The sequence below is a fragment of the Coregonus lavaretus genome, assembly GCF_964263955.1.
Source record: "Coregonus lavaretus genome assembly, chromosome: 28".
In the NCBI taxonomy this organism is placed as follows: domain Eukaryota; kingdom Metazoa; phylum Chordata; class Actinopteri; order Salmoniformes; family Salmonidae; genus Coregonus; species Coregonus lavaretus.
The window spans coordinates 11,921,202-11,948,464 of record NC_140015.1 but is presented as its reverse complement, the minus strand read 5'-3'; the positions used below and the strand labels follow the sequence as shown (position 1 = coordinate 11,948,464).

Genomic DNA, 27,263 nt, shown 5'->3' with positions numbered 1-27,263 from the left:
TTTATGCATGATCATTATGCACGATCATGTGATTCCGTTCTGATTGGCTACAATATGTTAAAAAGACAACGCCAGCCAATCAGTGTCCTACAGTTGAATAGGGTAGTCGTTTCTTTCAACGAGAGGTGGGCGTGAGCGTTATGAAGCAACATAGACCATGGGGTGGTGTGACCCAATTGGAGAGCAGGGATATCAGGCAAGTCTATCGTCAGATAGGAAGAGGGGAGAAAACTGAGGAGAACCCAGAAGTGCGGTCAGTGGTCCACGCCGACAGCCAAACCACAGATAGAAGAAGGAGCAGTTCCCAGTGTCTTTGTCCAAACCGTCCCTTTCCTAGAATTGCCGGCTGTTATCGTTTCACAACCGAAACGATCCAAATCTTCTCAACAGAACCTGGGAGATCTTTTCCACAATTCTCAAGCTATAAAGGTAAGATAAATATATCTATATTGATGTTTACAGATTGCAAGGAGTAATTGAAATCTGACTTGAAAGTTACATAAAGTAGTGTAACATGCGCAGTAAGTAAAAAAAAGCTAACACAAATACCATTGTGTGTGTGTGTGACACTGAGACACTGAGTGAGGAAAAGAAAGAGAGAGACAGGACGAGTTGAACTGGTCAATCAACAGTACCAGTCTTGAACTCATAAAGAATGATGACATTATGAAAGAATCATTGTGGCCACGGCTTAGCTTACTATAGTTTATTTTTAAAAGTGTCGACTCATGGGCTGTGTGGCTGGTCTAAAAGTATGTTTATTTGTTTTGAACATTTCCGTATTGCCCTTAATGTATTTATTTATTGCCATGTTATCATTTTGACCTATTTAATTCTGGTTGAATGGAAATCATAATGAATTAATCATGGCATGTCTTTGACTAGGTTTTCTTTAAGTCAGAATGTTCAAGTGATCATGCATTTTAATAAACTTGGAATCCGACTAATTGAGAATATCTTAATTGACACAAATCATGCATTATTAGTCCACTCTCAAAACACAGCTCTTGCTTTTTTAAAACCACTTCCTTGCTTTCCCCAAGTCCATTAGTCCAGACAGATATCTTCTCTAGCAGGCAGAAAGATGCTTCTTTAAATTTTTGAAGCACTAAAGTATTTTTGTCATTTCGACCTGTCAGACCCAGGTGCAGATGTTTTGGTGCTGTTGTAGTAGAAGGGAAGGTCATCTGGTGGTGAAGGGGACCAGGCCAGGTTAAGGTTAATTGCATTCTGACTTCAGTGCTGTGAAAAAGAGTGAAGATGCTTTGCACAGTGCTTTTCACAGAAACAGAATTTATCAGATTTTCAGATGAGAAGATGCCTATGTTTCCGCTGTCAGTGGTTTTGATAAGTGTGTGTGATATGCATATCACACACACTGGTGTGTGTGCCTTCATCAGTGTGTGTTTGTGTGCCTCATATAGCAGTCTACAAGTGTTGCGCTTCAACTGCTCTTGATCAATGTTATCCGTGCTGGATCATTTATGTTGGTGAGAAGGGGTGATATTTCAAAGCACTGACAAGCCGCTAGCAGAGAGGAAATAGACATACAGTGGGGAGAACAAGTATTTGATACACTGCCAATTTTGCAGGTTTTCCTACTTACAAAGCATGTAGAGGTCTGTAATTTTTATCATAGGTACACTTCAACTGTGAGAGACGGAATCTAAAACAAAAATCCAGAAAATCACATTGTATGATTTTTAAGTAATTAATTTGCATTTTCTTGCATGACATAAGTATTTGATACATCAGAAAAGCAGAACTTAATATTTGGTACAGAAACCTTTGTTTGCAATTACAGAGATCATATGTTTCCTGTAGGTCTTGACCAGGTTTGCACACACTGCAGCAGGGATTTTGGCCCACTCCTCCATACAGACCTTCTCCAGATCCTTCAGGTTTCGGGGCTGTCGCTGGGCAATACGGACTTTCAGCTCCCTCCAAAGATTTTCTATTGGGTTCAGGTCTGGAGACTGGCTAGGCCACTCCAGGACCTTGAGATGCTTCTTACGGAGCCACTCCTTAGTTGCCCTGGCTGTGTGTTTTGGGTCGTTGTCATGCTGGATGACCCAGCCACGACCCATCTTCAATGCTCTTACTGAGGGAAGGAGGTTGTTGGCCAAGATCTCGCGATACATGGCCCCATCCATCCATCCTCCCCTCAATACGGTGCAGTCGTCCTGTCCCCTTTGCAGAAAAGCATCCCCAAAGAATGATGTTTCCACCTCCATGCTTCACGGTTGGGATGGTGTTCTTGGGGTTGTACTCATCTTTCTTCTTCCTCCAAACACGGCGAGTGGAGTTTAGACCAAAAAGCTATATTTTTGTCTCATCAGACCACATGACCTTCTCCCATTCCTCCTCTGGATCATCCAGATGGTCATTGGCAAACTTCAGACGGGCCTGGACATGCGCTGGCTTGAGCAGGGGGACCTTGCGTGCACTGCAGGATTTTAATCCATGACGGCGTAGTGTGTTACTAATGGTTTTCTTTGAGACTGTGGTCCCAGCTCTCTTCAGGTCATTGACCAGGTCCTACCATGTAGTTCTGGGCTGGTCCCTCACCTTCCTCATGATCATTGATGCCCCACGAGGTGAGATCTTGCATGGAGCCCCAGACCGAGGGTGATTGACCGTCTTCTTGAACTTCTTCCATTTTCTAATAATTGCGCCAACAGTTGTTGCCTTCTCACCAAGCTGCTTGCCTATTGTCCTGTAGCCCATCCCAGCCTTGTGCAGGTCTACAATTTTATCCCTGATGTCCTTACACAGCTCTCTGGTCTTGGCCATTGTGGAGAGGTTGGAGTCTGTTTGATTGAGTGTGTGGACAGGTGTCTTTTATACAGGTAACGAGTTCAAACAAGTGCAGTTAATACAGGTAATGAGTGGAGAACAGGAGGGCTTCTTTAAGAAAAACTAACAGGTCTGTGAGAGCCGGAATTCTTACTGGTTGGTAGGTGATCAAATACTTATGTCATGCAATAAAATGAAAATTAATTACTTAAAAATCATACAATGTGATTTTCTGGATTTTTGTTTTAGATTCCGTCTCTCACAGTTGAAGTTTACCTATGATAAAAATTACAGACCTCTACATGCTTTGTAAGTAGGAAAACCTGCAAAATTGGCAGTGTATCAAATACTTGTTCTCCCCACTGTATACTGTAGTGGGTCTGTCTCCTCCTCTCCTGTGTTATATTGGCCTCGGACCAGAGCTATAGTGACTTAGGGAGTTGCTAGAGCACGATGAGCCAAGGAAAGCCACCCCGGCCAAACCTTCCCCTAACCCGGACGAAGCTGGGCCAATTGTGCGCCGCCCTATGAGACTCCCGGTCATGGCCAATTGTGACACAGCCTGGGATCAAACCCCAGGCTGTAGTGACGCCGCAACACTGCGATGCAGTGCCTTAGTCTGCTGCGCTACTCGGGAGGCCACAGGGCTCTTTATCTAATGAAGCACACAGTGAGCCAGTTGGCTGGGTGCTCCATCACTGCAATAATACTTAAGGGTCACTAGCTGTTTTATTGTCAATTTCTTAGTAGTGATATTACGGAGACTAGAGACTGAGTGGGTTTGTATCAGCACAGTAATAGGACACATTTCTCATCATTGAGCTGTAGCTGTAGCTCAGCTGGTAGAGCACGGCGCTTGTAACGCCAGGGTAATGGGTTCGATCCCCGGGACCACCCATACACAAAAATGTATGCACGCTTGACTGTAAGTCGCTTTGGATAAAAGCGTCTGCTAAATGGCTTATTATTATATTATATTATATTATATTGACATCCATCTGGTCTGTGGTAAAAGCAATGAAAAGCTCTGTCGTAGCCGACCGCGACTGGGAGACCCATGGGGCGGCACACAATTGGCCCAGAGTCGTCCAGGGTAGGGGAATGGCCGGCAGGGATGTAGCTCAGTTGGTAGAGCATGGTGCTTGCGACGCCAGGGTTGTGAGTTCGTTTCCCACTGGGGGCCAGTATGAAAAATAACAAAAAAAATGTATGCACTCACTAACTGTAAGTCGCTCTGGATAAGAGCGTCTGCTAAATGACTAAAAATGTAAAATAAAGCTCTGCCTAAGTGAGTGTAGCAGGAAACCAAGGCCAGATCAATAACAAAAGAATTGCAACAATGTGCTTGGGGAAGGAAAGAGGGGGCCGGGGGATGAAGAGGGGGCAGGTGGTGTGGTGGAGGATGGGGGTTGGTCACATTTGGTACTGTGAGTCTGGACATCCAAGTACCACATTCTGCTGTATAATGTCCACTCATTTCTTTATCAGTTAATGAATATTTAATTTTCAAATCCAAATATATTTAATGTTCTGTTGCAGAGGCAACATAGTGAGTGGTTAAGGCCTTTCTAGCTTGACTGACTGAAATGGTCCCAGTAGACTAGGCTGAAGCATTAGAAACTGTGAGTTTGTCCCATTTAGCATATGGCTTCATTTAAACCAGCAGGAGGATGCCAGGAAGGGTCACAACCCTTGTCTTTACCATGAAAGTAAAACAAAATTAGATATAAACATCCTATTGGGTTCTGGTGTTTTTGCTCAAATTCTATGTGCAAATTTCCCCCTCAAACTTGAGCGTTTTCCCAATAATTAAATGTTAATTTAAGAATGATCAAATCCTTTGTCCTGACCCCCCTCTGAATATCTCCTTGCTGAATTTTTATATATGTGTGCTGACAGCTGCCTTGATAGTCTCTTGGGAATATCCCTAGTATGGAGTTCCGGGTCACTAGGTCATACCAGGACGACCCTTCACCCATTACATTTAACATATTAGTCATTTAGCAGACGCTCTTATCCAGAGCGACTTACAGTTAGTGAGTGCATACATTTTTCATTACAGGGCTTATACACGTGACGATGACATCATAGTAGGCTGACAATCTGGCCATCAGCCGTATCCTGTTTGTGTATGAGACTGCACTTCTGACACTGGCATGTCTCATAATGTGTAGGTCATAGTAGAAAGTCCTCTCCTTCAGGTTTATTCCAAGCACTACAAACAGTGACTACACCCTTTATTCAATATCAGTAGGTTCAAGGTGTGTTTATATGTGTGGGTGACTGTTTCTCTGTGTTTGTTTGAGAAAGCTATGCATCAGCCTCTCTGAAGGTTGTTTTATCGTCTGAATGATTGAGAGTATTCTCTGTGTGGTGTGTGGTGTGTGTGGTGTGTGTGTGTGTGTTTGTCTGGCTGTTGTCCTCTACACAAACTCCAGGCCACTATCTGTGCTGTCTCTGGTGATTTAAAGCTGTGTGTCTGTCTCAGGATTCATCTGATTGTTTTCGTGGCAGCCAGGTGAGGGCCCATTACTCCATTAGAGTGCAGGTCCTAGACCTGGGCTAATCAACTTAGCCTCAGCATCACTGCCTGCCTGGACAGGGTATTTTTAGCTGGGCCAATAAAGGATAGCAAACTGAAGAGATGACTGGGCAGATCCTACAAAGTAGATAGAGACTTCTGATCTGCAGTTTGTGTGTAAATAAATAGCTCACTATATACCATCATTATCATGTAAGAGGCTGCTGGTGTTAAAGGTCTATCCTCTCTGATGTATCATATTTGGGAACATAACTAGAATATCTTATACTTAAGCTAGTCACCCTGTACTGTAGTCCCCTGTAGCTCAGTTTATAGAGCATGGCGCTTGCAACGCCAGGGTTGTGGGTTCGTTTCCCACGGGGGGCCAGTATGAAAATGTATGCACTCACTAACTGTAAGTCGCTCTGGATAAGAGCTTCTGCTAAATGACTAAAATGTAAATGCAAAAAATGGTATGCACTTATGATTATGATCGGGTTGACCTAATCTCTCTCTCGATCTGTCTCTCTCTCCTCTCAGACCACTGTTTTCTGCTCTACCATGTCGGCCAAAGCCATCTCGGAGCAGACAGGGAAGGAGTTCCTCTATAAGTACATCTGTACATCTGCAGCTGTCCAGAACAGGTTCCGCTATGCCAACGTGACGACTGAGACCGACTTTGACCGGCTGGCACAGGACCACCCCTGGCTGCTCACTGAGGTAAGGAATAACTGACCCACCGAAGGCCCATTTTAGAACCCAATAACCACCTAGTACCTATATCTTAACAGCAGCTTTTATGTCATTCAATCACCAATGGTCAATGGCATAACTGTCTTTTCAGACATCAACAATTTCTTCATAATGATGACAAGGATTATATTACATTGCAGTCAGTAGATTCAGTTTGGCCACATCATAGTCATAAATCTGGCTCCATAACTATCACAATAGCCACCTTCCCTGACTGCAGCCTGCGTCAAATGATCCATTTTGTTGCAGACACAATCACTTAGGCTAATGGAAGAGTAGAGTCCCGTTAGGACCCTAACGTCCTAGCTAGCAGGCCCATCTTCACTCCAGCCACTCTTCTGGCTGCAAAACGGAAACTAAGCAAAGTCAATGTAGAGGAGAATGAACGTCCGCATCGCCATTGGAATGTATCAAGAGGAACAACAAGTGACATCCACAACGGGAGGAGACACTCTCTTTAAGAGCAGTCATAATTCCCTCAGAGATGGAGGATGGAGGAGGAGTCTGGGACAGAGGGGGCTAATAGAATTGCAGTATGACTCATCTCCCAGGGTAAAATCTCTCTCGCTCTCTCGCTCACTCACTCACTCACTCAGCTGGGAGGCTGTTTTAGTGCTTTATCAGGAAGTCGGATGCAGTGAGGTATGGAAGGGTGGAGGATGAGGAGAAGGATAGAGGAGGGCAGGTGTAGGCCCAGATACACGTGAAGCGATGTGACGGGATTGATTAGGAAATTACATTAACTTTCACCCCTCTCTGCCTGGTTTTGCTGGCAGCACTCCAGATGATAATGGCTCCAGTCTCAGAAGTCACTTCTCTCTCCATCTCTGATTGACCCCAGAGAGGTAGCAGCCAGGGGGAGGGGGTAGGACGGAGGAATGGAAGGAGGGACCGAGAGACTGATAAGCAGCTTCTATCTCCAGGCCAACAGACTGTTGAACAGTCACCACTACCGTAGTCACTGTTACTAGCCGGCTACCACCCGGTACTCTACCCTGCACCTTAGAGACTGCTGTCCTACACTACCAGTCAAAAGTTTGGACACACCTACTCATTCAAGGGTTTTTTCTTTATTTGTACTATTTTTTGCATTGTAGAATAATAGTGAAGACATCAAAACAATGAAATAACACATATGGAGTCATGTAGTAAACAAGAAAGTGTTAAAAAAATCAAAATATATTTTATATTTGAGATTCTTCAAATAGCCACCCTTTGCCTTGATGGCAGCATTGCACACTCTTGGCATTCTCTCAACCAGCTTAATGAGGTAGTCACCTGGAATGCGTTTCAATTGTGTGTGTGTGTGTGTATGTATATATATATATATATATATATATATATATATAAATTCCAGACTCGTCCTGATATTTCTTTCTTTTTACTTTTTGGATTATGTGTGTGTTACTGCACTGCTGGAGCTAGAAACACAAGCATTTTGCTGCACTTGCGACAACATCTGCAAATCTGTGTACGCAACCAATAAACTTTGATTTGAGGGAGGGGAGGACCAGGAAACGTACCTCCTGATCTACAGATATAATTCTAATCAAGATGGGCTTAAAATGCTGAGGAATTTTAAATGTGTAATGGTACCTGAAGTGAACTCGCCCATTTGTGCCACACCGTAAATTTAATCGTCAGCATATAAACTCTTATCATAAACAACAAATTAGCAATGTGTTAATGTGAGGTCAACTACTATATCCTGTCAAGGGTAGTCTAGTCTAAGGATGATCACTAAATCACAGTCACTTATGTCATTATCCTGGTGTTGTGATGCTAACAGTTCGATCATGTTGTCTGTTCCCTAGCGGCTGGTAGTGAAGCCAGACCAGCTGATCAAGCGGCGGGGGAAGCTGGGACTGGTAGGTGTCAACCTGGACCTGAAAGGTGTCCAAGAGTGGCTGAAGACCCGCCTCATGAGAGAGACCATGGTAAGTCATTGCCCACACACACACACACACACACTAAGTCATCCTGAAGTGGATCTTCCAAAATACAGTACCTACAGCTAGGTTCAGGCCCATTCCTGGTCATGCACATTGAAACCCATCTCCCCCTAGGCTCTTCAGTCTGCACTGTAGTGATCTCTTTCACTCTTTCACTGTTTACTCTGTCTCTAACAGAACATTTGTTTCCACTCTGCCCTCTCTTTTCTGATATTTCTGTCTTTATCCCCTCTTTCCCATGCCCACTAGTATTACCCATCCAAGTTAAGTGTTTGTTTTGATGTATGTTTAACTTTGCCTCCAGAGCTGCACAGATTGCTAATGAGCTCTCTGTCAGGTGGTAGTCAATCAGGCCAGTCAGCCGAAACGGAGAGTCCTGCCAGTGAGTAAACATGTTTCGGTGGAAGCCGAGCACGCTACAGTAGATCCATCACTCTGTGTGCCACATAGACGTTTGTGTGCTTCATAAACCATGGGCTAAGAGAGGGAGCGTGTGTGCGCATGTGTGTGCGTGCTTGCGTTAGAGGTAGGCAACTGTTGGCTGCTGGATATATCACTGGCCAGACATTTTAGATGAAAACGTCAGTTGCTGCTCGAGAACATAAATATTAACAAATTAATTCACAGGTTTAAGATAGTGTCTATCTGGATGAAGCGTTTTATTTTGACTGGCTTGAACAGATGTTGCTGTCAATTTAGAATCTGGATAACTTGTTACAGTTATAGAACATATTTCACAATATGTTGTGTATTTTCATTGTTTAGATGTGTGGGTTGCTGTATATGGGATAGTTGGTGTGCTTGTGCAGTAGCTGGATATTGAGATTACAGAGGGTGGTACTGGGTATTATACTACAGTTTGAGGTCTACAGTATGTGTTAGTTGTGTGAGTGAATGGCATTCTGAAATGGTGTATTTATGTGTCTGGACTAGAGAGAAGAGGTGAGCAGAGTTCAGTCACTGTGAACAATTTAGTCTGTCAGCTCGACTTTTTGTTCTCTCTCTACTTTTTCTACTTTTTCTGTAAATCCTCAGCCTACCAAAGATGACTCCCTGCCTGGCTATTTCCCCCACTCTTTGACGCCATAGCTTCCCTTAGTGATAGGGTGTAACCAGGATAGTTCATGTGTTTCCAGGCAAATGGGTGTGAACATGTCAGGGGTTGTTATGTATCATATCAATTGAATTGACCCCTTTTGGTCACTACTTTTAAGTTTGTGTAAAACTTCAATCATGTTTCACCTTCCTACTTTTTTGAGATCCTTACTCAATACATTCCTCCAACCTTTTCGTCTCTCTCCTCCTCCCTCGTTCTCTAGGTAGCAGTGAGAGAATCAGTAGGGAGATCATTTCTGTCTAAATTGGCCTCAGCCCATCTTTAATCAGACGGCCTCTTTTCTCCCCTCATCGTCCCTCCTTTATTCCGTCTCTCGGAAATGTCAACCTCTCTTTCTCCCTCCTTTTTTTCTGTCGGCTGACTGCTCTCCCTGGTTGTTTTAACACAGGCAGTGTGACAGCCAGCTAAATGAGCTCGCATGTTGAAGTCACTTAGGACTATACTAGACTACTGCTCTGTGTGGACGTCATCCTCTGTCAGTTTGGGCCTCCTTTATCCCAACTACACTTTCTTGTCCCATGGCCTGATTATTTGAACTTTGTGTTCACTTTGTGGCCTTGAGTTGTGTTAATTCATACTGCTCTCCTCTGCTTTTTATAGCCTCCCTATCTCCTTTTCTCTCTCTCTGCTTCTCTCCCTCTATCAGTCCTGAGGGCATACCCGTAAACAAGTGCATTGCTGCATTATTATGGATCCTCCACTCGCTACAGCTGGCTCACTTCAGCTGCTCAGAGAAATAGTCATTATAGCACTGTAGTCTCCCATGGGAATTCATGATGATTTTGCCAAATTAAATGCAGCCTTTTTGCTCCATAAGTTCTCTATTTCTCCTCAACACAATGTGTGTTTGAGCTTCTAAATAAGTGCTGTATGTCTTTCTCAGGTGGGAAAAGCAAAGGGGATCCTGAAGAACTTCCTCATCGAGCCATTTGTAGCCCACAAGCAGGTAAACTATCAGTGTGATTTCTCTAGTCTAGCTACCTCCGAGGACTGCAGCCCAACAGGTTTTCCAACTTACTTGAATATCATTCATGAGTAGTGTGAGGTACTGCACCTTCACTAAACAGTATGTCAAATCTCAAGGAGTGGCTTTAAAGGGATAGTTCACTAAATAAATATATTTTAGTATTTTCTTCATTAGTCAACTGTTAATGCCATCCCAAACAATGATGCATGTCAGCAGTCAAGTTTTCAAGATTGAGCACTTTAAGTACAGAGCAAAAACTGTGATGAAGATAGTTTTAGAGTGAATTATCCCTTGAACAAAATGGCTTCTATGACATACAAGTCTCTGGTTGTCTATAACTGACCTGTGTGTGTGTATCCCTATCCCTCAGGAAGAGGAGTTCTATGTGTGTATCTACGCCACACGGGAGGGAGACTACGTGTTGTTCCACCATGAAGGAGGGGTAGACGTGGGCGACGTGGACGCTAAGGCCAGTAAGTTGCTGGTAGGAGTGGATGAGAAGCTGACTGAAGACGCAGTGAAGAAACAGCTCCTGACCCATGTCGCTGCAGACAAAAAAGCGTGAGTGGCGCGAGACATACTGCATTCATTTAAAAAACTGATTTCTACTTCGTAAGAGAGATCATTTGCACGCTAAAATAACAAGATACTAGATTAAAAGAGGGTATATTTGTGGGAGAGAACACCTCATTCATTCTGAGGTAGAGAAGTGGAGGGTTAGAGAAAGAACGTGCTGTTGCGCAAAACTAAAGCTGGCTGGCAAGCAATGGCAGCACCACACAATACAAAACACAGAGAGGGGAAAGCGAATGGCGAGGTACTCTGTGATGATGCAGTAAAGCTGGAGGGAGAAGGAGGAGGGGGGTGAGTTCCATTAGACAAATGATAAACTCCCTCCGCTACGAGCTCGCCTTTCTTCGATCACCCCCTCCTTTCATCCCCTCTTAGCCTTATTCTGACCACGTTCCTGGAGCCTGACGTTTATTTTGATGGGTATGATACAGTGACCCACCCAACTCCCCCCTCCCTTCGTTCGAAACAGCTCTCTGTGATGGCAGGCAGGGCCTGGCTAGGCTCACCACGGTCTTGGCTGACATTGAGGAAGACGGCTCTGCACTGTTCACCCCCCCCCTCACCCTCTTCCCTCCTTTGGATCTAGGACCGGAGCGGTAGCCCCATCAGAACCTCTCAGTGGGAGAGGAGCTTAGTCACTGTGGGTGTGATGCGTCGGGCCTGACCCCCTCACTCCCTGAGGCCAGTGTTCTCCTGGTAGCTAGAGTAGCCCTCCTGACAGACAGAAGACTGACGTGGTCACAAGGCCACAGAGCTGCCTGCACAGCTGACAGACAGGCAGGCAGGGAGAGAGGAAGAAATACTGCCCCCACCACAGCCCCCCTTCCTCCTCCCTTTACCCTTCTGTTTTGACAGGAGGAGGCGCAAGTAAATTAGATTTTTCCTTCATTGTAACGAGGCTTACCAGCTAATTTAGAAGTGCTGTGGAAAAGAGCTGGTTCCTCCTCCAACACTCCCTCCACCCCTCCCTCTTTCCCTCACTTCTTCCTTATTAATGTTGCCACTTGTTTTTATGGATTTAATGCTATATAAAGCGTGTGACTCACTGTTCAAAAGGACAGTGCTATCACTAAGGGACATTAGAATGAACATTCAGTTGGCAGCCCTGCACATAATAAAGAAGATAAAGGGGCTGTCTGTATTTTAGGGAAAGTTGAAAGGTTAAGGTGTAGCTATAAAACAGTTTAACCTGTTGTCTGGTTGTTTCTTCCTGCAGGGTTCTGGCCAGCTTCATTGTTGGTCTCTTCAACCTGTATGAAGACCTGTACTTCACCTACCTAGAGATCAACCCACTGGGTAGGTCCTGTCATACAATCCTACCACAACCAACACTCCTACCAACCTCCTACCACAGCCTAAACATGATGCTCTGAACAACTCCCTAATCCAGACATACACTCACAGCCTCATCATTTTGTCATAGAATTAAGAAGTTTGAGGAGAAATAAAGATCAAATGGAATCTAAAAACAATTCCTTGTGGTAAAACATATAGAGGAGCAGAAGTTCATTACAACATTCTAATTCTGAGGGGGGAACTGGTTCAATAATTCATGTTCCTGCTGTTTGATGACTGCAGTGTGTTTATCAGGGTTTAATTGGTCATCAGTACCAGGTTATATGCCCCGTGGCAGCTGTTCCTGTGGTGGGGAGAGGATTGGGGCTGCTGAGACCTCCCCTCCTGCTTTGATATCTCCCCCACACCCCCTGCCTCCCCAATCTCTCCCTCCTGCAGAGAGAGTAGGGACTAGGGAGGTTAGGACGCCCCCTGGGGGCGGACATGGTCCTCTCTCATTTCCCCTGTGTTCTATTTTAGAGATCACCCCCACTGTGGCACCGCCGGAGACGAGCAGGTTTCTGTGGAAACTACACGAACGAACACACACAGTGTAACAGTGTTTATCTAAATAAAACTGTGCCGTTTCCAACCATACCTGACTCAGAACAAATCCACTTAAGTAGGATGGAAGCAGTGAGGTACAGATGGAGAGCAGTCCTCTGATTCAATCAGTGGAAGAAGCCAAGTGAATATCAATAAGAGGATGTGGCTCTTTGCCTTCCTGTATTTAACCCCGGGTTAACATGCTTCTATTTGCCTTCAATGTCGTCTCTCTCTTTCTCTCTTTCTCTCTCTTTCTCTCTTTCTCCCAGTGGTCACGAAGGATGGCGTGTTTGTGCTGGACATGGCGGCTAAGATCGATGCCACGGCTGACTACCTCTGTAAGGCCAAGTGGGGCGACGTGGAGTTCCCTCCACCCTTTGGCAGGGAGGCCTACCCTGAGGTGTGGACAATCACATGACTGCTAGCCAGAGGCTGCTATGTCCATTTTGTTACATTGAAGGAACTAGAAGGATAAGGGCAGCTCCAAGGAAGTCATAACCCCCTGTAGCTCAGTTGGTAGAGCATTGCGCTTGCAACGCCAAGGTTGTGGGTTCGTTTCCCACGGGGGACCAGTATGAAAATGTATGCACTCACTAACTGTAAGTCACTCTGGATAAGAGCGTCTGCTAAATGACTGAAATGTAAATAACATATTTTTATAGATTCGCTTTACAAGTAATTGTGTATCATGTAAAGACCAGGGTTGGGGTCAATTCCAGTCAATTCAGAAAGTAAATCCAATTAAACATTTTCCTAATTGAAATCATGGCAGAGAATTTGAATTTCAGTGTACTTCAGAATTTAAATGGAATTGACCCCAACCCTGGTAAAGACTTTACATATATTTTCAAATAAGCCTCCACCTAAATTAATCAGCATAAAAATCCCAGATGTACATACTACAGTTTGTCTGAAGTTTACATACACCTTAGCCAAATACATTTAAACTCAGTTTTTCACAATTCCTGACATTTAATCCTAGTAAATATTTCCCTGTGTTAGGTCAGGTAGGATCACCACTTTATTTTAAGAATGTGAAATGTCAGAATAATAGTAGAGTGATTTATTTCAGCTTTTATTTCTTTCATCACATTCCCAGTGGGTCAGAAGTTTACATACACTCAATTAGTATTTGGTAGCATTGCCTTTAAATTGTTTAACTTGGGTCAAATGTTTTGTGTAGCCTTCCATAAGCTTCCCACAATAAGTTGGGTGAATTTTGGCCCATTCCTCCTGACAGAGCTGGTGTAACTGAGTCAGGTTTGTAGGCCTCCTTACATTTACATTTAAGTCATTTAGCAGACGCTCTTATCCAGAGCGACTTACAAATTGGTGCATTCAATTTAGGATAGCCAGTGGGACAACCACACTTTTTTTATGGGGGGGTGTAGAAGGATTACTGTTATACTATTCCAGGTATTCCTTAAAGAGGTAGGGTTTCAAGTGTCTCCGGAAGGTGGTCAGTGACTCCGCTGTCCTGGCGTCGTGGGGGAGCTTGTTCCACCATTGGGGTGCCAGAGCAGCGAATAGCTTTGACTGGGCTGAGCGGGAACTGTGCTTCCGTAGAGGTAGGGGGGCTAGCAGGCCAGAGGTGGATGAACGTAGTGCCCTCGTTTGGGTGTAGGGTCTGATCAGAGCCTGAAGGTAAGGAGGTGCCGTTCCCCTCACAGCTACGTAGGCAAGCACCATGGTTTTGTAGTAGATGCGAGCTTCAACTGGAAGTCAGTGGAGTGTGCGGAGGAGCGGGGTGACATGAGAGAACTTGGGAAGGTAGAACACCAGACGGGCTGCAGCGTTCTGGCTAAGTTGTAGGGGTTTAATGGCACAGGCAGGGAGCCCAGCCAACAGCGAGTTGCAGTAATCCAGACGGGAGATGACAAGTGCCTGGATTAGGACCTGTGCCGCTTTCTGTGTAAGGTAGGGTCGTACTCTGCAAATGTTGTAGAGCATGGATCTGCAGGATCGGGTCACCGCTTTGATGTTAGCGGAGAACGACAGGGTGTTGTCCAGGGTCACGCCAAGGTTCTTTGCACTTTGGGAGGAGGACACAATGGAGTTGTCAACCGTGATGGCGAGATCATGGAGCGGGCAGTCCTTCCCCGGGAGGAAGAGCAGCTCCGTCTTGCCGAGGTTCAGCTTGAGGTGGTGATCCGACATCCACACTGATATGTCTGCCAGACATGCAGAGATGCGATTCGCCACCTGGTTATCAGAAGGGGGAAAGGAGAAAATTAATTGTGTGTCGTCTGCGTAGCAATGATAGGAGAGACCATGTGAGGATATGACAGAGCCAAGTGACTTGGTGTATAGACAGAATAGAAGAGGGCCTAGAACTGAGCGCTGGGGGACACCTAACTCGCACACGCTTTTTCAGTTCTGCCCACACATTTTCTGTAGGATTGAGGTCAGGGCTTTGTGATGGCCACTCCAATACCTTGACTTTGTTGTCCTTAAGCCATTTTGCCACAACTTTGGACGTATGCTTGGGGTCATTGTCCATTTGGAAGACCCATTTGCGACCAAGCTTTAACTTCCTGACTGATGTCTTGAGATGTTGCTTCAATATATCCACATAATTTTCCTTCCTCATTATGCGATCTATTTTGTGACGTGCACTAGTCCCTCCTGCAGCAAAGCACCCCCACAGCATGATGCTGCCACCCCTGTGCTTCACGGTTGGGATGGTGTTCTTCGGCTTGCAAGCAACCCCCTTTTTCCTCCAAACATAACTATGGTCATTATGGCCAAACAGGTCTATTTTTGTTTCATCAGACCAGAGGACATTTCTCCAAAAATTACGATCTTTGTCCCCATGTGCAGTTGCAAACCGTAGTCTGGCTTTTTTATGGTGGTTTTGGAGTAGTGGCTTCTTCCTTGCTGAGTGGCCTTTCAGGTTATGTTGATATAGGACTCGTTTTACTATGGATATAGACACTTTTGTACCTGTTTCCTCCAGCATCATCACAAGGTCCTTTGCTGTTGTTCTGGGATTGATTTGCACTTTTCGCACCAAAGTACGTTCATCTCTAGGAGACAGAACGCGTCTCCTTCCTGAGCGGTATGACGGCTGCGTGGTCCCATGGTGTTTATACTTGCGTACTATTGTTTGTACAGATGAATGTGGTACCTTCAGGCGTTTGGAAATTGCTCCCAAGGATGAACCAGACTTGTGGAGGTCTACAATTATTTTTCTGAGGTTTTGGCTGTTTTCTTTTGATTTTCCCATGATGTCAAGCAAAGAGGCACTGGGTTTGAAGGTAGGCCTTGAAATACATCCACAGGTACACCTCCAATTGATTCAAATGATGTCAATTAGCCTATCAGAAGCTTCTAAAGCCAACTTAGTGTATGTAAACTTCTGACCCACTGGAATTGTGATACAGTGAATTATAAGTGAAATAATCTGTCTGTAAACAATTGTTGGAAAAATTACTTGTGTCATGCACAAAGTAGATGTCCTAACCGACTTGCCAAAACTATAGTTTGTTAACAAGATATTTGTGGAGTGGTTGAAAAATGTGTATGTAAACTTCCGACTTCAACTGTAGATCTGTTTCCTCATTATTTTTTATTTTTTGATGACTAGATGCACAGTGATAAAGGTTTCAGTTCTTTCCTGTTTATTGAACGACACATGACTATTTTATGAGTCCTCTGGCTGTCCCAGCTATGGAGAGGGATGTTGATCAGGAAAGGGACTGGGGCAGTGACTAGAACAGAGATTAATCAGCCTTGACTCTGATTACTGAGTTAGTACCTTATCTCCATGGCGATACCATAGCACACCCCAGTAGCGACGGTCGTCAGGGTGTAGGGCTACAGGGACAACAGGGATGTAGTGACCTGATTAGATGTTATAATTATATGCTTAGATATTCTGTCATCTGTCTCCATTTCTATGGCCTAGTCTAGATTTAAAATGTTAGACCAGTGTTTTTGTCTTTTTTATTGTTGATTTAATTGGCTTTTGTTTTGATAGTTGTTTTTGACAGTATGGTTAATGGGTCTCTGTGTGTGTGTGTGTGGTTCTGGCTGATCTGAGACAGAGGGTCTATCTGGGTGCTGTAGGCACCTTACGGGCCCGTTTAATTGGGCTGCTGTCAGTCTGGGGTGGAGCCACAGGAACAGCGGGGGCCTTTGATTGGGTGGGTCCCCAGCTGTGTCCCTCGCTGTCACAAACAACCAGCTCTGATTGGCAGCAGGCTGTTTTAATCTGCGGAGAAATAGTGATATTTGAAGGTGTGGACCTGGGCTACTAAAGATGTATCAATGTTAATGCATGTTTATCGTCTGTCGTTGAACCAGGGTCAAATGAGTTTGAAAGGTCTGATTACTGCTGCAATCAGGAAACCACAACCACTACATTTTACATTTACATTTTAGTAATTTAGCAGACGCTCTTATCCAGAGCGACTTACAGTTAGTGAGTGCATACATTTTTCATACTGGCCCCCCATATGAAAAACCTTCAGCTGACCTTCCCTTTGGCTCTTGCAGGAGGCCTATATTGCAGACCTGGATGCCAAGAGTGGTGCCAGTCTCAAACTCACCCTGCTCAACCCCCGCGGAAGAATCTGGACCATGGTGGCAGGAGGAGGGGCTTCCGTCGTCTACAGGTAGAGTCACCAATCACAATGTCTCAATTTCAGCCATGGGTCTTCACCACTCTCAGCATGCCAAACAATGTTACTAAGAACATGTTTGGAGTTTCTGTGTATACTCCCATATTCTTACATTGGGGTGTTGCTAATGGCCCTGTTAGCTTAGTTTCTGGCTGGCTCCTAAGCTACGCTACCTTGGTTGTAATTGGGTTTAGCATTAGGAGAGTGCACCAGCTAGTGATGCAACAATCAGAATGATGGCGCAGCCGGAACCAGACCAGACGCTGCTGCTCGTTCAGCAGAGAGCTAAATGAGATCCTCTAACGATGCCATCTTAACGAGAGTCTGGAGGAATGGGGAGAGTTCCATCTGTCAGGGGCATGAGGCGTAACGTACACACACACCTGCTGTGACTGAATGCTTCTGTGGATTGGAGTAGTGTCTGTTTGTACAGATTCTTTTAACAGTGTTTACAGACTGGGAGAGAGAGCCTGTTGGTTGATATAATTAAACTTTCACAATGGCAATGCACTACTAGGCTGAATATACAGTATACTGTAGATGTTTCGTTGAGGTGATTGTGTGTGTGTATTGTCTGTGCACCCCTGTGGTTGTGTGTTTTATCAAATGGGATCCCTCCTACACAGTGACACCATCTGTGACCTGGGCGGGGTTGACGAGCTGGCCAATTACGGGGAGTATTCAGGAGCGCCCAGCGAACAGCAGACCTATGACTATGCCAAGACCATCCTGTCCCTGATGACCCGCGAGAAACACCCCGACGGAAAAGTCCTGATCATCGGAGGAAGCATTGCAAACTTCACTAACGTTGCAGCCACATTTAAGGTAGATATCAAAATTGATCCACAGAGCTGAACACAATGTCTGAAGCAATTGTGATTTAGTTTCCCATAGGGTTAGGCTACTCTGAGATCCTCTCGTCTCTGTTCCAGGGCATTGTCAGGGCCATCAGGGACTACCAGGGCCCCATAAAGGAGCATGAGATCACCATATTTGTCCGCCGTGGGGGCCCCAACTACCAGGAAGGCCTCAGGGTCATGGGCGAAGTGGGTGAGTAGCACCACAATAGATAAAAGTGCCTTTTGCAAGAGATGCTCATGGTCTTGTATTTCTCCTAATTTCCTCTGTGATAAAAGGTCAAGCCAATGCTATTTTTAGCTTTGATTGACACACTCGACCTTCTGAAGACATTCACTGTGTGTGTGCCATGTTTCCACAGGTAAGACTACTGGCATCCCCATCCATGTCTTCGGCACAGAGACTCACATGACTGCCATTGTCGGCATGGCGCTGGGCCACCGACCAATACCCAAAGAGCCTCCCGTCGCCGCCCACACCGCCAACTTCCTGCTCAACTCCAGTGCCAGTTCATCGGTAGGTTACACTTGGCCTGTAGTTAGTTAAAGGGCAATTCCACCACTTTTCAACCGCATATTCATTATCTCCAGCACCATACCAGTGTCTACATATGTGAAAACAGCACATTTCTAAGTTTAGTAGTAAAACATATAAAGATAAAGGGGCAGTGCAGTCAAAAATGTGATTTTGCTGTTTAAAAAAAATTATTTCCACACTGAGGTCAAAATAATACTCTGACATTTTGAAAATGATAAGCCCTTTTAATGTAAGAGATTTTGGAGAACAAAAATGCCTGGAATTTCAGCCTGTTCAGGTGGGATGGAGTTTTTGTCCCACAGCATGACATCACAATCTGATCTGATTATTCTGACCAATGAGCAGTCATCATTTATTTGCATTTATACAACGGGTGGGTCTAATCCTGAATGCTGATTGGTTAAAACCGCATTCCAGCCGGTGTCTATTCCACAAGTTTCCACGGCTAAATCTATGATGTTAACATGCCTATTTACTCTGTTCCATCTGACTGCGCAATCCACTGTCTCATCAGCCCAGTTATAAACTTGATCTCCACTATAAAAAAGCATCTAGACATTATCTCACATATCTTTTAGACTAACATTTCGTTTTCAACAGTGGAGATTTGTATAGACCTTGCTGTCTGTCTCAATATTCAAATTCGATCTCCTGCTGTCTCATAGTAATAAACGAGTCAGGACGAGACGGACAGGCAGGCAGCGTTTCTCAGCCAGTTGAAATCATGAATCAGCTGGCATAATTTTTATGGATATATACAAAGAAATGTCCATTGAAAAAAGGTAAAAGGAAACGCGGCTAATTTGCAGTCTTTCCAGCTTCCGTTTGAAGTGATTGTGTTACTGTAGCTGTGTTGTTGGCTAGCTCCTCTGAACAACAGTGTCCTGACGAGTGAGCACATTTTCTATGCCAGGCGAAATCGCACCTCATTAGCTCATTGTTATGGATGTATCCAAATAAATGTCACTAGAAAACAGCTTAAACAAAAGCTACTTTGCTGTTATTCTGGCTGCACTTTTTGACATGACTGTACGTTAGCCGTAGTTGGCTAGCTAGCAAGCAAGGGATAAGAACGTTTCCAGCCAGTATGGCAATGGAACATTTAGAACGAACGACTGGCCAGCCAACTACGGCTAATTTACAGTCATAGAAACAGAACAAAAATACTTAATGACTGGGTCGCCTCTAGCAACCCTAGATTTGTGTCGGGACTATATATTGTGGAAGGATGAAATAGTATGAATAGATTAATCAAAATAAAGCTTTTAATGAAAGATGTCAATCATTATTTGAATATGTTGGTAACCCGTTGTATAAAAGTGATAATGCCCTCGAAGCCGGTGTTTGGAGGATATATTGGCACGGTTTGCCAGCCCGAGACGAAGAATGTGCTGCACCGGGGCTTTCAGAGAGATGTGTCTGTGGTCATGTGTGTGTTAAGGGTAGGGGGCCGATCTACATCCATTTGATGATGGATGATGTCAGGGAAAAAATATGGGGGAAATAATATGAAAGCAGCAAATACACATGCACAGTTTCGCAAAAGTGCCGATTGGGCTTCCTGGGGAATGCACCCATCTCATTCTAAACACAGCTCCACTATGCAACAACTGAATGTCGTTTAATGAATTTGAATGAATTTAAAATGTGGGTCCCACCATGTAGATTGTTTTCAAAGAAAGTTCAACACACGAGTCCACTGTGCCATAGACATAGTCTGTACACAGGGCCCGACTGTGCAGCTGGCATCACTGCAGGTTTATCAAACAAGGCCTCATTGTAAAGCTTGCACCATGCTACTCTCTGGCTCTCTCTCTCTATGCAGGTAATGTGGCGCTGTTACAAATAAAACATGACCGTTTTTAGGCAAGTCATTAAAATCGAGGCTATTCTATGAAGGCATGTGTGCATCAGGGCTGGAGTTAACATGATTAAGCTCTTCAACAGAATGTTACACCTCTTCTCCTCTCTCCTGTCTTCCCTCTCTTCTCTCTCCTCTGTCCTCTCCAGACCCCAGCCTCCAGCAGGACAGCCTCCTTCTCTGAGAACAAGGCTGGTCCCGGGGCCTCGCCTTCCAAGAAGGCCAAGTCAGGGGCCCTTCCAGGTGAGCTCCTCAATGAGACCACACACACATACAAACATGTGAAATGTAAGAATGATGCTTCTCAGGTAGTTATGTAAAAGTCTTGCCACGTTTGCTGTAATGCAGTGTAGCAAGCAGGGTTGGGGTCAATTCAATTTAAATTCCAGTCAATTCAGGAAGTACACTAAAATTACAATTCTCTTCAATGCTTTTTAATTAAGAAAATGTAGAATTGGAATTTTGTTTATTTTCTGATTTGACTAGAATTGAAATGGAATTGACCCCAACCCTGGGAGCAAGAGGCTTCCTTGAGAGCCCCTGCTCTCATAAAATGTGAGTTTCTGTGTCACCGCTCCCCCTAGTGGCCATTAGGGGTCTCACAGCCCACATCAGCCCAGCATCTGTTGTGAAAAGCTTTCCCTTTTGGAGGGTATTATCTACGCACATTCTGAATGTAATAACATTGATTATATTGTTTCTGTTTTTGTTATTGTCGTGGCGCCACAGAGCGACAGGCGTCGTCAGACAGTCCAGGAGGTAGGACACTCCCCTGTCAGACAGACGGACTAGGGTGGGCCTGGGACATGGCTCTCCTCCTAGCCCCCCTGTGAAGCCCTCGAGCTGGGCCGTGTGCTCCTGTCCTCTCCTCTCTCATGCTAGAAGTAGCTTCTATTTCTATGGTGTTCTAAGGGTGACATGGGAACAACTAGGACAATATTGACGTATAGACAACTAAATTTCTGATCACATTTGTAGTCCTTAGAGGGGAATATCTGACATCCAGAAATATACAGTGATAACATGTTGTTTTGGATGGTTGTGGGTTCAGTTTCTGTCTCACTAACCCCTGTGGTTTCCTGTGGGTTGTGTCTCAGTCAGCGGCTGGCTGTCAGTGTTTGGTTCCTTCACTGTCTAGTAACTGTTTACCCTGCCGTGTGTCTGTTCTGTTGATGTTGTGTGCCCTGGTCTATCACACCTCTTAGCAGAGTAGGATATGACTTCTTTAAAGCTCATACCTCTCTGTAGTGAGTTAAAAGCCCTTTCTCTGCTGGTGCGGTAGTAAGGAGATCAAGCTATTTTTTTCTCCCTCTACGTAAGTGCGTGTGCATGCCAAACCTCTGTTCATTGTCTGAGTGACTTTGTATTTTGTAGTTAACCTTCCCTTCCATCTTTCTCCCTCCATCTTTCCTCCTTTCCCTCTCTCTTCCTTGTCCCCTGTGTGTTCCTGTCCCTGCAGTCAAGGCGTCAACCCTCTTCAGCAAGCAGACCAAGTCCATCGTGTGGGGCATGCAGACGCGGGCCGTGCAGGGCATGCTGGACTTTGACTACACCTGCTCCAGGGATGAGCCCTCTGTGTCTGCCATGCTCTACCCTTTCACGTAGGTGTCTCTTTCTTTACTTCCTGTCTCTCTACTTCCTGTTTCCTGTATACCACTAACTAACCCGAGACCACTAAGAGGTGTTGAAAATAACAAGCATATTTATGGTCAATACCGTGCGTGTGCTTATCTATTTGTCTGGTTTGTCTGTCGATGCCAAACTTTGTGACTGTCTGTGTGTTCCAGTGGGGACCACAAGCAGAAGTTCTACTGGGGCCATAAGGAGATCCTGTTGCCTGTCTATAAGAACATGGGCGACGCCATGAAGAAACACCCGGAGGTGGACGTGCTCATTAACTTCGCCTCGCTCCGCTCTGCCTTCGACAGCACCATGGAGACCATGCAGTACCCACAGGTTGGTAGCGCCTCCATGCCATCCATAATGGTGAGAGCGCAGTAGATCTGACCGACTGTAATGCTTCATTTCCCCACCTCTCCAGATCCACACCATTGCCATCATAGCCGAGGGCATCCCTGAAGCCCAGACCAGGAAGATCATTAAGAGGGCGGACGAGAAGGGTATCACTATCATCGGCCCGGCAACGGTAGGCCCCTCCTACTCTACCCCCTCACTTACAGTATGTGAGGTCTGCTTTAAAGGTGTAGAGAAGAGTGTCTTATCTAACTGTGTGTCCAGGTTGGAGGGATCAAGCCTGGCTGTTTTAAGATCGGGAACACAGGGGGCATGCTGGATAACATCCTGGCCTCTAAGCTGTACCGTCCAGGCAGTGTGGCCTACGTGTCCCGCTCTGGAGGCATGTCCAACGAGCTCAACAACATCATCTCCCGCACCACCGACGGAGTCTACGAGGGAGTGGCAATCGGAGGAGACAGGTAAGAGAGTGGCTGTGTGTGTGTGAATGGGGTGGATAAGATTACTGATGTGTGTGTATAATTCATGCTTATTTTTTCATTAGATACCCAGGCTCAATCTACACAGACCATGTGCTGAGGTACCAGGACACCCCAGGGGTAGAGATGATCGTAATGCTGGGAGAGGTGAGGATCTGAAAGACACACACATCTACATCACTGCTGCAAATGGCCCATAGAAAAAGAAAGCTTATCCTTTTAACGCAATCCATTTCTTTTCATCAAGCATAGCTAATTAACATCGACATTTATGACCAGACTAATTCCATGCTTGGATGCTCGCCTCTGCAAATGTGAGTGTGGACTGTCTTTTAAAAGCACTGTTGGTCTCCCTTCTAGATTGGCGGCACAGAGGAGTATAAGATCTGCCAGGGCATCAAGTCAGGCAGGATCACCAAGCCTGTGGTGAGCTGGTGCATCGGGACCTGTGCCACCATGTTCTCCTCAGAGGTGAGTGTGATGGGCAGCGTGAAGAGTTTTGGGGGGGGGGGGGTTAAAGGTCATTGGATTGATATCACAGAGACTTGCAGGGCAGGCATACTGTGAGAAAGGGGTCTGGTTATGGGGTTTGTGACTGTTTCCTATGATATGCTGACCCAGTCTGTCACCTGTAGGTCCAGTTTGGTCATGCTGGAGCGTGTGCCAACCAGGCCTCAGAGACAGCCGTGGCCAAGAACCTGGCTCTGAAGGAGGCCGGAGCCTTTGTACCTAAGAGCTTTGACGAGCTGGGAGATGTCATCAAGTCAGTGCAGAAAATCACACAATGATATGATTAGAAAAACATTACATCCAAGCCACAACATAAAATTGACTGTTTAGTAAACATACAAAAGCACTGTCGTGAAATTGAACTTTCCCATCCTCATGTACAGATCAGTGTATGACGACCTCGTTGGCAAAGGAGTCATCGTTCCAGCTATGGAGGTGCCCCCTCCCACAGTGCCAATGGACTACTCCTGGGCCCGGGTGAGTAATGCAAACCAGTCAGTGCCATGCTGGCACATGTCCCCTGTGAGTTAACGGTGAATCAGGATCTCTTATTGGCTCTGGACAATGCTATCAGCTTCCATATAAGGCAAACTTCACCGAACCGCATCAGACTGTGTTAAACTGAAACAGATGGAGAGCAATAGGAGGGTACGGTGACTCTCTCTCTCTCCCCCTCTCTCTAACCATCTGTGCTGTAGGAGTTGGGTCTGATCCGTAAGCCAGCCTCCTTTATGACCAGTATCTGTGATGAGAGGGGCCAGGAGCTTATCTATGCTGGAATGCCCATCACTGAGGTGTTCAAGTCAGAGATGGGCATGGGAGGAACCCTGGGACTGCTCTGGTTCCAGAGGAGGTACGCTGCTATCCCCCAAAACGCTCAATAATAATAATACAAATACTGTTCACATAAAACATTAAACATACTCTATCATAATTGAATTCAATTACAATTCTATGTCTCTGTGTCCTGCCTCCTCCTTGCCCCAAGGCTGCCCAGTTATGCTTCCAAGTTCATTGAGATGTGTCTGATGGTGACTGCTGACCATGGTCCTGCCGTGTCTGGTGCCCACAACACCATCGTCTGTGCCCGCGCTGGCAAAGACCTTATCTCCTGCCTCACCTCTGGCCTGCTCACCATCGTAAGACCGTAGTCAAGTCAACCTCTACATACTTAGACCCACTCAAACCAGCAGAGGAGCCTCTTCTGAAGACAATGCCTCTGTTTAAATAAATAATTAATTGAGCTTTTGTAGTCGAAGTGTGTCTCCTATTTGAGAGTTTCTTTCTGTGTGTGTGATTTCCAGGGGGACCGGTTCGGAGGGGCCCTGGACGCTGCAGCCAAGCAGTTCAGCAAGGCGTTTGACAGCGGCATGCTGCCAATGGAGTTTGTCAATAAGATGAAGAAGGAGGGCAACCTGATCATGGGCATCGGACACAGGGTCAAGTCGGTGAGCACTGTCCCTGTGTCTCCTTTTTGGATGCCATGTGTCCTTCATGTTTTTCACTGTGCAAGTACTTTGTGTGTGTGTCTGTGTTTTCAGATCAACAACCCAGACATGCGGGTGCAGATCCTAAAGGACTTTGTGAAGAAGACCTTCCCCTCCACCCAGCTGTTGGACTACGCAATGGATGTAGAGAAGATCACCACAGCCAAGGTAGTAACCCTGTCATCCTCTCCTGCAGCCTTTATCACCCTACTGGGATCATCTGTTCTAAACCATGTCTCTGCTGCGGTTTCAGAAACCCAACCTGATCTTGAATGTGGACGGTTTCATTGGAGTAGCATTTGTGGACCTGCTCAGGAACTGTGGTGGATTTACACGGTAGGCTAGCTAGCTAATGCTATTAAACTCCAGTCAATTACATTCTGTACATTGCAACTATACTACTGTGTCTGGGTCAGCCGGCTTTCCCTTTTGTTGTCCTTAGCCTACATTCAGTGTTGCATTAACTCACCATTGCCCCCTGATGTTTGTCCCCCCCCCCAGGGACGAGGCTGATGAGTTTGTGGAGATCGGAGCGCTGAATGGAATCTTTGTCCTGGGGCGGAGCATGGGCTTCATCGGTAAGTCGGGGGTCAGGGGTCATGACCCTGATGAGTTTGACCCCTAGAAATGGTCATGGGAAGGGGCTGTGGTGTAAGGATCAGGGGATACGGAATATGATATTGATAAAATTGGAACCATACCTAAAGCTATAGTTCTACTTCTCCCTCAGGACACTACCTGGATCAGAAGAGGCTGAAACAGGGTCTGTACCGTCACCCGTGGGACGACATATCCTACGTTCTCCCCGAACACATGTCCATGTAACCATGGAAACCAGGCCATGGACCCCCCCCATACCCAACCAGTTACCCCACCACCGCACCCTAACCTCCACCCCCACCTGTACTGTGTTCTGTCAGCCCCAAGTGGTGGGAGAGAAAAAAATGGGGACTGATATTATTATTGATGTGGCTTTGCAACAGTAATAAGGACAACCCTTTTAAAATTAATACAGTTTTAGTTTTTTTTTTATCAGTTAGCTGATCAAACATGCTGCAACCCCGTTAATAATAGCAAGGCCTGCAAAACTGTGAAGCCGCATTCAGACAGGGTGTCTAGAGAGACCAAGCAAGCTGCAGAGAATGAGAAATGAGCCTCATTCATTGATTGACCCTTAACCCTATAGTTTGGGGAATGCAATTCATCCAATTCAACTCTTCCCAAGATTACCTCTAGGGATACAGATGATTGTCTTCCTGTTTACTGCCAATACTACTGCTATTACTACTACTACTATACTACTCCTATGACTACAGTGAAGTACGTTGAGACTGTATCTCCCACTATCATCTCTCTCCGTAAACCAAGCATGTGTCTGTGTATAACAGACTGTTCCTGTGTGTCGCTGTTCAATTCTCTTTCTTGAGCGTGTCGGTGCCATATTAAAATCATATGCTTTATTTATGTATAGATGTATTAACAGCGGACTAAATAAATGTAATAAGAATGTAATAGATAGTATCAGCATTTTTGATGTACTGTAAATGCCCATGAAGCGGTTGTGTTTAAACCGTAAGATATGCCGCTGACCAAGAACATTGGGCTGTAATACAGAGAAAAGCTCTTCCTGTGTCCCAACCAGGACGGTGCCCAGGATGGCAAAGGGACCATAGAATGCAGCATTATTTATCTGAATGTTACTAGCTAGACCAGATCCATTGTGACCGGCTATTTCTCGAAAGATGTATCTGTCTGTACTATTTGTGTTGTCATGTCATCACAATTTTAAAACTTTGTTTGACCTAATGTGATGTGAACTGAACGTGCCTCTGTAGAGATGGGTTGTAATATATTTTCAGAACGGTGTGACTGAGTATATTAAAGATGACCTATTGGAACACAACTCTGTCTGGTTCTTCCAGTGTTGCGGATCATAAAAGTAATGTGGTATATAATCAGCATTTAATTGTTTCACTGTGTCATGCTCCATCCATCAGTTTATTAAGTCATTGGTTTAAAAATAGATTAATTTATGAAATCATATCCAATAACAACAGATGAAATGATGTAGTGAGCTATTAGGGCTCAATTCTTCGTTTTCTCAAACAGCCAGTGTATATGTGTAAGATCATGTAGGTCTACTAGACTACTATAGAGCCTATTCTTCAGACCTCAGTCCACCTGTTCTATGTGCTCTGGGGCTGTCATTTCTGTACATTCATGGCAAAGTGATTACTCACTTATGTAACAGAGTGGGACTATGTACTGGCCTTGCCCTTATATAAGAAAGAACATCCATCACATGAAAAGATTTAAATGAATGGAACCATCTATATGTAGCTTCCATTCAGTTCATTCAAAGACACCCACTCATA

The 27,263-nt window shown here is 45.2% G+C and overlaps 1 protein-coding gene across 2 annotated transcripts; it reads left to right on the top strand.

The window, feature by feature from the left end:
* The first annotated feature begins 185 nt into the window (after positions 1–185).
* LOC311103406 (ATP-citrate synthase-like) lies at positions 186–26,791 on the top strand. 2 transcript variants are annotated; one of them, XM_084144973.1, is made up of 28 exons: positions 186–429; positions 5,858–6,037; positions 7,885–8,007; positions 10,023–10,085; positions 10,477–10,667; positions 11,896–11,975; positions 12,830–12,960; positions 17,058–17,176; positions 17,809–18,007; positions 18,115–18,232; positions 18,402–18,556; positions 20,588–20,681; positions 21,168–21,197; positions 21,898–22,039; positions 22,226–22,394; positions 22,480–22,584; positions 22,677–22,873; positions 22,957–23,038; positions 23,252–23,362; positions 23,527–23,654; positions 23,785–23,878; positions 24,100–24,254; positions 24,390–24,540; positions 24,706–24,849; positions 24,943–25,056; positions 25,142–25,224; positions 25,390–25,466; positions 25,619–26,791. In XM_084144973.1, the coding sequence occupies exons 2-28, from the start codon at positions 5,879–5,881 to the stop codon at positions 25,711–25,713; spliced, it is 3,309 nt and encodes a 1,102-aa protein (XP_084001099.1). In that variant the 5' UTR covers positions 186–429; positions 5,858–5,878; the 3' UTR covers positions 25,714–26,791. The 2 variants fall into 2 exon arrangements, with proteins under 2 accessions (XP_084001099.1, XP_084001100.1); XM_084144974.1 differs by lacking the exon at positions 21,168–21,197 and having other exon boundaries at positions 347–429.
* Positions 26,792–27,263: the final 472 nt, after the last annotated feature.

Excerpts from the sequence above, each read along its gene's own strand:
- LOC311103406 (XM_084144973.1), top strand. The coding sequence starts at position 5,879 with ATGTCGGCCAAAGCCATCTCGGAGCAGACAGGGAAGGAGTTCCTCTAT. Across the intron at positions 6,038-7,884 it reads ACCCCTGGCTGCTCACTGAG|CGGCTGGTAGTGAAGCCAGA; the intron begins GTAAGGAATAAC and ends TCTGTTCCCTAG. Across the intron at positions 11,976-12,829 it reads CCTAGAGATCAACCCACTGG|TGGTCACGAAGGATGGCGTG; the intron begins GTAGGTCCTGTC and ends TCTTTCTCCCAG.